Here is a 13,052-nt window from a genome sequence, read left to right on the forward strand (position 1 = left end):
AAAGAAAAAGAAATCCTGAACAATATCCATGCAACATAATGTTCATGTAAGGATATACCTTACCTGTAACACTTTAGGGGAAGAGAAATATTATATAGTGTTTGCATAGGGAAGATTCACTCAAACATAATTTCAGCTGCTCCTATGTTTAGCAAAATAGGTAAAATTATTGCAAAGGATTTAAAAGGTCAACTTACCCTTTCTGTAAGAATTGCAATTGGTGATAATGCAGAATTCATGAAATGATAAACATCAATTTGAAATAAAAATTTCAGAATGTGACCCTCGGAAGCATCTTCTGTGGATTTATAAATAAAAATAAATAAACACTTTCTATGATGTAACTATTAAATCCAATTTCTTCCTTAATTGCTGCATTAAAAAACAGATAACTTGTTTCTTACCTTTTTGAGCAATGTAATTTTGAGAAGACAAAGAGTAATCAGTTGATAACATCTGACTGTCTGGCAGGGTATTTTCAAAGAGGTCTATTTCCTCCTGAGTAGACCCTTCAGTATCTAGTGATGTTTTTGACTTTTCATCACCATCTTTGGATGATGGAGTTTTGAAGTGTAAGTCTTCATGAATTCCGATAGGTAAATCTATTTCAGAGATCAGATCTGCAAATAAATGAGAATTTTTTTCTCTTTAATACTTGCTTTGTTTTGGGCTTCCCTTTTGTTTTCTAGGACCTTTGTGATCATTGTGATATTTCATTATGGAAAAATTTCATTAAAACATAAATTGTAGCCTGTATTAGTTTCTATCAAACACTTACTGGCTTAAACAATACAAATATATTCTCTTAAAGCCGTTGAAATCAGAAATCCTTCAATCAAGGTGTTGGGAGGGCTGTATTCCTTCTAGAGGCTCTAGAGGAGAATCCATTTTTTTGCCTTTTCTACCTTCTGGAGGCCACCCTCATCCCTTGGCTCAAGGCCCCATCTTTCAACTTCAAAGCCAGCAGTGCAGCATCTTCTAATCTTTCAGTGTGACCCCTGCCTTCCTTCTATAAGAAATCTTCTGATTATACTGGGCCCCACTAGAATAATCTCTCCATCTCAGCATGCTTATTTTAATTACATCTGCAAGGTCCCTTTTGCCTTCTAAAGTATCATATTCACAGGATCTGGGGATTAAGACAAGGACATCTTTGAAGGACCATTATTTAGCCTGCCACATAGCCTTTCCCTTATTCCTTGACCAATGAAGATTTTTTTTTTAAACTCTATATATCTATTCTCTACGTTGCCTTTTGTCCTGAAAACTATTTAAAAAAGAAAAAATAACTAATATAACTGTCAACAACTCTGTTTACTCTATAGTATAAACTTATAACTAAGAATAAAACAGTAAATAGATCCCTATAGGATTTCATTCCTCTTAGATACATATATTATCCAAGAAGGTGTAATATTTAAATACCATTTTATTTATTTTTTTAATCCTCACCGAGGATATTTTTTCCTTTGCTTTTCAAACAGAGTAGAAGGGAGAGAGAGGGAGAGAGAAACGTCAATATGAGAGACACACTAGCTGGTTACCTCCCAATGTGCCCCGACCAGGGCCGAGATCCAGCCAGCAGGTGAGGTATGTGCCCTTGGCTGGAATCAAACCTGGGACCCTTCAGTCTGCAGGCTGATGCTCTAACCACTGAGCAAAACTAGCTAGGCCTTAAATGCTGTTTTAAAAGTACATTACTGTAGTGTGTTGTGTAAAACAAATATAGACAACATATGTCCAAAATTTATTCTTGCCATCATTTAAATTAGGAATTACCCATTTATTTTAGAAATTATCAAGAACAGATTGACAGCATTAAAACAACATTTTGTATGTTTGTGTTGGCTCAGTAGAGGAAAAATACTGATACTAAAAATAGAATATAAAAATAACAACTACAGCCCTAGCCGGTTTTGCTCAGTGGTTAGAACATCAGCCTGAGGACTGAAGGGTCCCAGGTTTGATTCCAGCCAAAGGCACATACCTCAGTTGCAGGCTCAATCCCTGGTCACGGCACATGCAGGGGATTGAGCCTGCAACCAAGGTACATGGCCTTGGACGGAATCAAACCCAGGACCCTTCAGTCTGCAGGCTGACATTCTTGCCACTGAGCCAAACCAGCTAGGGCAATGATTTATAGCTTTAAATGATAATATGCCTAAGTTAAAATTTAGAATAAAAATACATGTGCACACCTCTTGAGAACCTTTATTTAAAAAGAATTACCTTTCTTACCTTTCCCAAAAACTAATTTAAATTTTTAAAATTTGAAATGTCAAAATTTGCCATGTTTGTAATGTCACATCATATATTTATGTGTACGCCATGTGAAATAGCCATTAATTTATTTTAAGACAATTGAATTTTCAAACTGATTGCTTGATTGAATTAACTAATCAAACAAAATTAAAGAAATAAAGTTCTAACTAGTTGTAGCCTAAAGTATGGTATTCAAGTGAACTCTGAGATTTACTTCTCAGTTACTTGTTAACAGGAGAAATGAACAGCCCAAGTGCCCGTCAGTAGATGAGTGGATAAAAAAGCTGTGGTACATTTATACCATGGAATACGATGCAGCTGTAAAAAAGAAGGATCTCTGACCCTTTGCGACAGCATGGAGGGAATGGGAGAGTATTATGCTGAGCAAAATGAGCCAGTCAGAGAAAGACAAGTATCACATGACCTCACTCATATGTGGATTATAATGAACAAAATAAACTGATGAACAAAATTGATCCAGAGACACAGAAGCATGGAACAGACTGAGGAATCTCAGGGGGAAGGCGCGGGTGGGGGAGTGGGTGGGGAGAGACTAATCAAAGAACTTACAGGCATAAATGCATAACCCAGGGACCCAGACAACAGTGTGCGGAAAGCCTGGGGTGGGGCAGACGGAGGGGATCAATGGGGGGAAAAGGGGACATCTGTAATACTTTCAACAATAAAGATAAATTAAAAAAAAAAAAAAAAAAAAAACAGGAGAAATGAACAATGCAGTCCTGAAAAACAATATTAAAGGCTTGTAAGTGAATTACTTAATGTCTAATTTTGCTCTTGAGTTATAATTTAACAAGCACTTTGATGCTGTCACTTAGCATTGTTTAAAAGATGGAAGTCCCAAGTAAGCATACACTTATGGGTAACTTAATTATGCCTCTGTGGACATTAAAGTTAAAAACCAGCAATCAAATTAGGAGTTTGAATACAATGGGACTGTTGTAAGTAAGTATAGGACTCAAATAGAGATCTACCATGCCTTTTAATGGCACTAGGGGGAAAAAAGACTTATTCAATAATTAATTACACTCAAAATTATATGTGGCTATATTAATTTTTTTAAATATTGTTTTAAACTGCATTTGAAATAAATATATCTTAAGAAAAATTACTATATCCTATAGTATTTTCATGTTTAATTACAGTGGGGTATTATTTTCACTTGACTTAAACCTAAGCTTTATGATTTTCAGAATTATGTCATTTCTAAATATTCTCCAAATATGAGCTCTTTTTCTTCTTTAGATTCTAACTCCTTTCTAAATGAGAAAGGTGTAGGTGTGATGTGCTTCATGACTAAGACATTAGAGAATTAAATTGTCAAAGGCTAAAGAGGAAGTTATTTTGTTTTAAACTCGTTAGATCCTAAAGTTATATTGTGAAAAGTACATAAGAGTAATTGGAAAGAAGACTAAAACAAAGCAAAACAGTACCAGGTCTGGAAATATAGAAGATTCAAAATATAAATACATTAAAATGTTCTAGAGCATATTTATAGAAACTCCAGGGCTTCCTGAAAATCATTTTAGTAGAATTTATCATTTCATACAGTGATGCTGGGAGAATTTCTAAATATGAAACACTTGGTGAGTATTCAAATGAGAATAGGGCACATACACAATTATAATTAGTTTTGAGGGACTTTATTTTTTTAAATATATCTTTATTGATTTCAGAGAGGGGAAGGAAGAGGGAGAGAGAGAGATAGAAACATCAGTGATGAGGGTCATGGATTGGCTTCCTCCTGCAGGCCCCACTGGGGATCCAGCCCAAACCCCAGCACCTGCCCTGACCAGGAATGGAACCTTGACCTCTTGGTTCATGGGTTGACTTTCAGCTACTGAGCCATGCTGGCCTGGCAGTTTTGAGGGACTTTTATTTGCAGAGTTTCTAATGTGTCCATCACAGAGACATCAGAATGGAGATGTAGGAAAGTCATGTAATTCTTTACTTAAAAAAACAATCCCCACCCGGCCAGCGTAGCTCAGCAGTTGAGACCACAGTTGGATTCCTGGTCAGGGCACGTGTCTGAGTTTTGGGCTCGATCCCCAGCAGGGGGTGTGCAGGAGGCAGCTGATCCATGACGACTCATCATTGATGTTTCTCTTTCTTCCTCCCTTTCCCTTCCTCTCTCTGAAATCAATAAAAAAAAATATAAACAAAATCCCAGTGTTTTTATTCATAGGAATTGCTAGATATCTGGACATCTAGATCTAGAAGTATCCTATGGTACTATGCTCTCTTCTGTTGCCCTCTGTTGATCCCAGAATTGAAAGGTTGAAAACTTGAGTTTCCTTATTATATTGTACACTTAAGAAAACCCTTGTTAACATAGTTCTTCTTGGGGTGGGGGGGGGGATACAGACCTAGAATAAAATATCATTTAGGAATCAAGACTATTTTGAATTATTGAAGTTTCCCTTAGCTTAAGTTTCTTTTTAAAAAAACAAACAAACATTCAACTATAATTATATTGGGAAGGTATAAATGAGCTAAAAAGTGAGTGTCCCCCGGCCGGGCATGGCTCAGCGCTTGAGCTTCGACCTGGGATCCAGGTGATCAGGGTTCGATTCCCGGTCAGGGCACATGCCCAGGTTGCGGGCTTGATCAATGACTCTCTCATCATTGATGTTTCTATCTCTCTCTCCCTCTCCTTTCCTCTCTCTGAAATCAACAAAGATATATGTAAAAAAAAAAGTGAGTGTCAATGAGCAAAAATCCCCATCTATCAGAACAGGAATTCAATGAACATTTAAACTAGATTAATCAAAGCTGAACAATATAAAGATTTTATTTAGAAAATAGAGATAAATACTAAAAGAAATTTGCTTTAAAACAAAGGAAGAATGTCCTGGCCAGTTTAGCTCAGTGGTTAGAGCACCGGCCCGCAGACTGAAGGGTCCCGGTTCGATTCCAGCCAAGGGCAAGAACCTCCGTTGCAGGCTTGATCCCCGGCCCTGGTTGGGGGGATGTGTGGGAGGCAACCATCAATGTGTCTCTCTCACATTGATGTTTCTCTCTCCCTCTCCCTTCCACTCTCTCTGAAAAGCAATGAAAAAAATATCCTCCGATGACCATTTAAAAAAGCAAGATGAAGAAGAAATGATTGTCCCAGGGAAAGAGGTAGGAATAGAGATGTACAGAGAGAATAAAATTTCTTTTGATTTAAAAAAAAAAAAAAGCCTTAGCACTATTTATATTTTTAAACATGTTTACATATACTACTTTAATAAAAATAAAAATTTATTGTAAAATACCTTAAGGTTTTCCTGGAACATTCCTATATTTTCAATCATTCTTTCTCCCTTGGGATTTTATTTTATAATATTAAGATCTAAGTCCCAGAATAAATCAGAAATGAATAAAAGGGTGGTTAATAATGTTGTTGATTATTAAGTATTTTGAGAATATGGATTCCTGGACATTTGTACTTATAAATACATATGCATTATATTTTAAAAATAAATTATATTATAGATATTTTTATACCAACCTGACTGACTGTATCTGCTTTTTAACATCATAACTTTTGTATTAGCTGTGGGATCACTTTCAACTGAAAATTCTTCTGTTTCATCATTTTCAAATACATTATTTTCATCCAGTATCTTTTTGGGAATTAGCAATTCTGTTTCCTTCTGAAAGTCCCAAGGGTTGTCAAAATTATACAAGAAATTTTTAAAATATGGTAAGGTATCAGAATCGTCTGTTTTCTCTAAGACACCTTCCTTGCCTAATTGATCTTCAGTTTCCATAATTTTTATTATTTTTATTTCTTGTTCCTTATCAGGGTCAGGTTCACTTGTTGGAGGATGTTCCTGTTTATCTCCTTTACCATCTCCTTCATTTTTTCCATTATATGTTATCATTTTACCTTCATTGGCATTTGCAAAGCCTAGCATACTAAAACCAAAATCAAACCAACTTGTTTTGAGAATTGAGCTATTATTAGGGATTGTGTCTTCTTTTTCTGATAGTATTTCTGTACATGGAACTGTGGGTTCTTCCTCAGATGGTACAGAATTAGGAACATCTTGTAGTGGTAGATTGCTTTCTTGGGACAATAATTCAGGCCCTGTGTCCTCACCTCCAAAACCTAAGTAACTTGTAAATCCACCGCCAAACCAACCAGTAGCTTGAGGATTGAGAATGTGCTCTGACTCAGGCGCTTCAGACTGTTTCTTTGGCACTGAACTGAGCTCTGATTCAGATTCTTGTTTATGTTCTGTTTGAGGCTCACCGTTATTTAACTCCTCGAGGTCATTCCCATCTTCTGCTATTTTTCTCCTTGGAAATGAGCTTTCTTGTTCAATAACTGATTCAAAAGTGTTCCTTTCTGCTTGTTCCCTTCCGAATCCAAACCATCCTTTCACGTCAGGCACAGTTGAAGATGGCTGGACATAATCCTCTTCTGAAACAGGATCCTGTTTCACACTTCCAGCTTCTACTCCTTCCCAATTTTTTGAGTCACTAGCTTTTCTGATATCATCAGGAGCCTCTGATGATGGAAATTGATCTTCATACCAAGTACTTTCAGAAGCTGAATAAAAGTCCAGTTCTGTCTGAAAATCATTTTCATATACACTAGATTTTTGGTCTTTATCTTCCTCATATGAGTATATACTTTCACCATCATCACTGTCTAACTCATTATCTTCATTTTCAAATGTGTAGCTTATTCCAAGAAGACAAAGAAAATCAGATTCCTAAAAGGAAAAAAAAAAAAAAAAGATTGAATTTCCCAAGACCACACAAGTAACTCAACAGCAGAGCAAAGCTAAAATCAGATTTCCTAATCTCAGACACTGTCTGTTGTATCACAACTGACTTTTCAGGTTAATGAAAATCATTTTATATTAGGATTTATTTGTTATCAAATAGTTGAAGAATTTGAGAAGCAGAGACAAGTCTTTGAGTACACTCTGCAAACAAACTCTGGTGAAAAGGCAAACATGTCAATAAAATCTTCTTCCTCTTAAGACTGCACTGAATGGACACATGGAGCTGTGTGGTGATTTGAGGGAAGGGAATTTCACAGCACATGGTCACAGCTCAGACAGACCAGAGACTCTAAAGCATGAAGGACTGGATAAAAGTTGCACTACGACATTTAGACCTCTTTTATTGAGATATTGCTTATAGCCAAGAGAGGTAGGGATACCCTTTCTCATCTCACAGAACAACCAAATCATCAAGAAGAAAAATGGTAAAGCTATGTTTTTTAATCTGAAAGTTTCTAACTGATATGCACTGCTCTTTGGTTATCACCATTATGAAATGAGAATGATGCCCAGAATTTTTTAAAATAAACTTGAGAATTGTAATTTTACAATGTGTTTGGTGCTGCAATATAGTGATTAAGAGCAGACTCCAGAGCCAAACCCTGAGTTCAAATCCTGACTCCGCCATTTACTAGCTCTGTGACCTTGAGTGAATTATATGACCTTTCTATGCCTCAGTCTTGTCATCTGTAAAATGAGAATAATGACGGCACCTACTGTAGAGGAGTGTTTTAAAGATTAAATGAATCAAGTGCTTAGAATAGTAACTATCTCTGGAATACACTAGCCTACCTAGATCAAAGTTACACTACCCCAGATGAGCCAGTAATGCAAGGGTATAAAGGCCCAACCCCTTGCCTCTATTCAGGACAACTCTGAAAGGACATCCCAGCTTCAGAGTTCTTTATCCAATCTACTGAAACCTTTGTTGCAACTACATCACAGTTCAGTTTCTCTATCTGCCCAATTCTCTCTTTTCTTTTGTTCCCTCACAGGTGCTATTATTCCCAAGAAGACTCCACAGTAAACTTCTTGGATGCAAAGGTCCATCTCAGAGTCTATTTCCCAGGGAACCTGACCTAAAATTTTGAGACTTCTGCATGTTTACTACATGATCTGCACTGTGCTAGGTGCTGGAATTCTACAGTAAACAAAATGGAAAAAAGGTAATTATAAATTGTGATAAACGCTATGGAGGAAATAAATGGAAGCTGTGATTAAGAAGCAGTAATTCCATAAGAATCATCATGGATGGCCTCTCTGAGGCACTGATGTTTAAGCTAAGAAGGGTAGAAGGAACTAGCCAAGGGAAGAACTTGGGGAAAGCAGTTCAATCAGAGGGAATAGCCGGTTTGGGAGTCTGGGCTGGCGAAGAGTTTGGCGTGTTGTAAGAACCGTCAGCAAGCCAGCGTGGCCAGGAGCATAGTGCGTGAGGGGAGCGAGGCCTAAGACACGGTCAGCAAGCCGGGCAAAAGAGATCATGTAGAACCAGGGTAAGGAGTCAGGGCTTGATTCCAGGTTCAATGAAAAGCCATGAAAGGGCTGTAAACCAAAGGAATGACATCATCTGACAATTTTTTGTTTTTATAAGATTCTTTGTTGTTTGAAGAATGGGTTGGGAGAAGGCAAAAGCAGAGGAAAGGAGGTCAGTTAGGAGGCTATTGTTGTATTCCAATTAAGAGGGGCCTTGGATTAGAGCTAAAGGGGAGAGTGAGAATGATGAGAAGACAATATACTCCAGGTGTATTTTGGAGATAGAACTGACAGGACAGTAATTACACAGTAAATAGACAGTTAATCCCAGAATTTGTGCTGGGCAGGGGCCAGATTAAATAGACAGTTTGCTTAACTAGGCAGATTCACTTCTCGCTGCTCTCTCGTAACGTAAATTGGCTTAACCTTGAATCTGAATTAAACGGGCTAATCAAATCCACACATTGAAAAGTCGCCTTCTGATTCCCTTTCTCATCATTAAGCCCAACATTATCAAGGTTATTTAAAACTCCAACAGAAAAAGAGTTTGTGCAGATATGAGACTTATAAGAGTGTTAACCTAAAAAACAAAAGGCCTTTCACAATAAGAGGCAACAAGCATTTATTTGAGATAGAAAAGAATAGCTACTCAGGAATCACTTATTCAGGCAGAAATCCAAATGGTGTTCTGATTAGGAGACAAAAGGCAAGGCGTTTTATGAGAAAGGGAAGGGGAACAATTACATCAATAGAAGGAAGGCATTGCTATTGGTGCAGATAAGCTAACAGTGATGCTAATTCTAAACAATGTTTTTAATTTTTAGTCTTGTAGTCATAATATCTCCTCTCCTGTTATCCTTGGGACACGATGTTGCTTTAGAGCCAGTCCAAAGGTTATTTTGCCCTGCTTTAATATTCCAAAGTTTTGAGGCATAAGACATGCAAAGCAGTTCCTCTGGGATGGCAGCTACAGCTCCATTTTAAAGTGGCTCCATTTATATTATTTTTCTTAACAAGAGTGTGATGGGAAATAAATTTTGTCCATGTAGAACAATAACATTAGTAATAATATCTAACATTTACATAGCTCTCACTAAAGTGCTGTTCTATGCATGTTAGCTATGCTTACATTTTCCTCAATAAATTTATGAGGGCCCGGCCTGCGTGTCTCAGCTGTTAAGCATCGACCTAGGATCCAGGAGATAGGGGTTCAATTCCCAGTCAGGGCACATGCCCGGGTTGTGGGCTCGATCCCCAGTTAGGGGGCATGCAGGAGGCAGCCGATCAATGACTCTCTCATCATTGATGCTTCTCTCTCTCTCTCTCTCCCCCTTCCTCTCTCTGAAATCAATAAAGATATATTTTAATAAATAAATAAATACCTTTATGAAGTAGCAATATATTATAATCATCATCCTCATCTTACAAATGAGAAAATTAAGGCCCACAAGACCTCAAAGCTACTAAGGAGCTGAGTCAGGCTTTGACTTCGGTCCAGCTCCAGAACCCAACCACTGCACTCTGCAGCTTGTCTGTTAATTTTTCAGAAAGCAACAGGTTTACCTGTCATAACTTAGTCTTACCTAATTTTAGTCACACAATCAAACTATTCCTAAACTGAGTTCTCAGGCCAACTGTTTTATGAATTCACTCTATAAAATATATAATCAGGGGACACTTATACTTCAGAAACTATTTTAGCCAAGAAATTTTAAATTCAATTAATAACCATAATAAATTTACTCACTTTAGTTGGTATTTGAATTTCTTCAGATATAAATACCTCTTCGATCTGGACTGCGTCTCTGGGAAAATATCCAAAGTCTTTTCCTTTCTATCAAAATGAAGAACAGAGATTAGCAAGGAAGAGTGATCAGAGCAGTAACAACCATTGAAACTAATTTTGCCCCAAGTCCTTGGCTTTCATCTATTTCAATCACATATATTAATTGGGTTTTATTTGCTATCTAAAAGAAAGTGAGTGAAATCATATTCCTTTTGTTATTCAAAAGAAACATCATTAATTTGAGAGAACAAAGAGCCAAGTTGTAAAATGCCATTTTTTCAAACTTCAGAGGGAAAATCATCCCATATACTAATTTTCCTCCTTCCTTGATGACCTTCCCTGCCCAGGTGGGCCACAGATGTACACTAGCAAATCAGGGATATCAAACAGCAAGGGAATGGTAGTGGGAGTAGGCGAAGCTAGACAGAGAGGTGACATAGTCCTCATTTTCAGGATGTCAAAATAAGGTAAAAGGTTTAAACTCCAAAGGACCAAAAGAGATTCATCAAGATAGTAAAAATCTTTGAGTGTCCTTTCATTTCATTATAAAGCATGATGATAAAATCAAATACCCAAACTTATTTTCAACTGAAAACACTTATCATGAATTTTTCTGTGTTATGTATTCAGAGAGATGATTCTGGCTTCTAGGAATTTTAGTGTAATAAGGCTTTGGGCCAAATAGAAGGCTCTCCCTGTTCATTTTTTCCATGAAAAGTCTTCCCTAGGTTATCTGAGGATCTTTTCAATAACAACTCAATCCTTTATTTGCTCAGAAAGACATGTTTTTTAATCTGATTAAAACTTCCTAGTCTCTCTTAAGCCTGGCAATTTGCAGCACCAAGGGATGACTGGGGTTGCCCAGTCATCCCATAATCTTCATCAGCACCTCTAAAGTCTCTCCAAAAAAAATATGTAATCTGTGTTCAAAAACTATGCATGCTATGTAAAAATAATTTCAAGGCACTCTTAGACTTCCATCCCAACCAGACTGCCTTCCCAAAAGCTACTTTATAGAAATCCTGAAACCAATTCTAAACATGGCCATTTTTTGTTTGTTTAAATATGTTAAGGTTTTGGCCTTGGCTGGGTAGTTCAGTTGGTTGGAGCATCCTCCCAATGCACCAAGGTTGCAGATTCAATCCTCAACCTGGGCACATACAAGAGGCAACCAGTGAATGCATAAATAAAAGGAACAGCAGCCCAGCCAGGCGTGGCTCAGCGGTTGAGTGTCGACCTGGGATCCAGGTGATCCAGGTTCGATTCCCGGTCAGGGCACATGCCTGGGTTGTGGGCTCGATCAATGACTCTCTCATCATTGATGTTTCTGTCTCTGTCTCTCTCCATCTCCTTTCCTCTCTCTGAAATCAATAAAGATATATTTAAAAAATAAAGGGATTTATATAATAAAAATTGTTTTAAAAAAAAAGGAACCGCAAGTCGATGTTTCTTTCTTTCTTTTTCTTTCTTTCTTTCTTTCTTTCTTTCTTTCTTTCTTTCTTTCTTTCTTTCTTTCTTTCTTTCTTTCTTTCTTTCTTTCTTTCTTTCTTTCTTTCTTTCTTTCTTTCTCTTTCTTTCTTTCTTTCTTTCTCTTTCTTTCTTTCTTTCTTTCTTTCTTTCTTTCTTTCTTTCTTTCTCTCTCTCTCTCTCTCTCTTTCCCTCCCTTCCTCTCTCTCTCTAAAATCAATAAATAAAAATTTAAAAAATATTTTAAATTATTTAAGGGTTTTTAATATATATTACTATGTGTGTGTGTGTGTGTGTACATATATATAAGGTGCTTTGAAGTTCTTGAAATTCCTTTAGAGATGAAAAGCAGGCATCCTTGTGTAAGCTGGCCATTTATTCTGCATTCAATTTTTAAGATTAGATACTTACACTTCCTCCCCACAGATCTTCCCTTTCTCCTGCAAGTTTAACATATACAGATATTTCTTCTCCCTTAGTGAAGTTCAGGTATAGGCAGTCAGGTCCTCTGTAATCTCTCACGGCTAAGGCTCTGCTTATTAAAGCTATGTAGATATGTAAAGAAAAACACAGAATTTAAATTAAAATGTTATTGCTCTCCCTCCCACCTTTCCCTCCTTCATTCCATCCCATGTATTTCCAAATGCTATTTTCTTCATATTATTTATGGCCTCAAAAGCCTACACAGACTTCCTACTGCACACAGAATCAATTCGAAACTCTTTGGCTCAGTATCAAAGGCTGTCCACAGCCTAGTCTACCTTCCTTACTTAAAACGACTTCCTCTTATTCCTTTACAGTCTCCTCTGTCCATTGTCCCTGGAATGTGTCATTATCATTCTCCAATGAACAGGGAAAGGAAAGAAAACATAATTAGTGTTTTTCCTGGTACCTATAAAATTCAAGGCATTTTGATAAGCTCTTTAACATATTTCGTTAAATCTTCAAAACAGACCTACGAGGTAAATAAACTCATCTCGGTCTAATAAATCAAACTTTACTGAAGTCTCAGAGTGGTGGTCACACACCTGATAAATGGTGGGGCTAGATTTGCACGGAGGTTCTTTTCACTGTAGCAACCACCTTCCATATCCTGAGCTTCTCTCCCGTTTCCTCAGCCTGGAAACCCTTCAGTTTCCCTTCATGGTGAACTCCTACCTGCCTCCCCCATGACGCATCCCTAATCTATCCAGCTTACTCCGCCCCTTCTCTGAACTTCAACAGTACTTATTATCCTTACCTTGTGTCGGTATTTACTGTCGAAT

The 13,052-nt window shown here is 37.2% G+C and overlaps 1 protein-coding gene across 1 annotated transcript in view; it reads right to left on the reverse strand.

The window, feature by feature from the left end:
• The window catches only part of MIA2 (MIA SH3 domain ER export factor 2), a 77,016-nt gene that overhangs the window by 62,479 nt on the left and 1,485 nt on the right, over positions 1-13,052 (reverse strand). The window contains exons 2-6 of the mRNA XM_087824998.1: positions 12,199-12,332; positions 10,282-10,368; positions 5,774-6,986; positions 405-620; positions 198-298 (exon numbers count right to left, since the gene is read on the reverse strand). Of these exons, the coding sequence (XP_087681124.1) occupies positions 198-298; positions 405-620; positions 5,774-6,986; positions 10,282-10,368; positions 12,199-12,332 (1,751 nt within the window). The remainder of the gene's footprint in view (positions 1-197; positions 299-404; positions 621-5,773; positions 6,987-10,281; positions 10,369-12,198; positions 12,333-13,052) is intronic.

Source organism: Miniopterus natalensis, chromosome 1 (genome assembly GCF_054644295.1).
Source record: "Miniopterus natalensis isolate mMinNat1 chromosome 1, mMinNat1.hap1, whole genome shotgun sequence".
Taxonomy (NCBI): Eukaryota; Metazoa; Chordata; class Mammalia; order Chiroptera; family Miniopteridae; genus Miniopterus; species Miniopterus natalensis.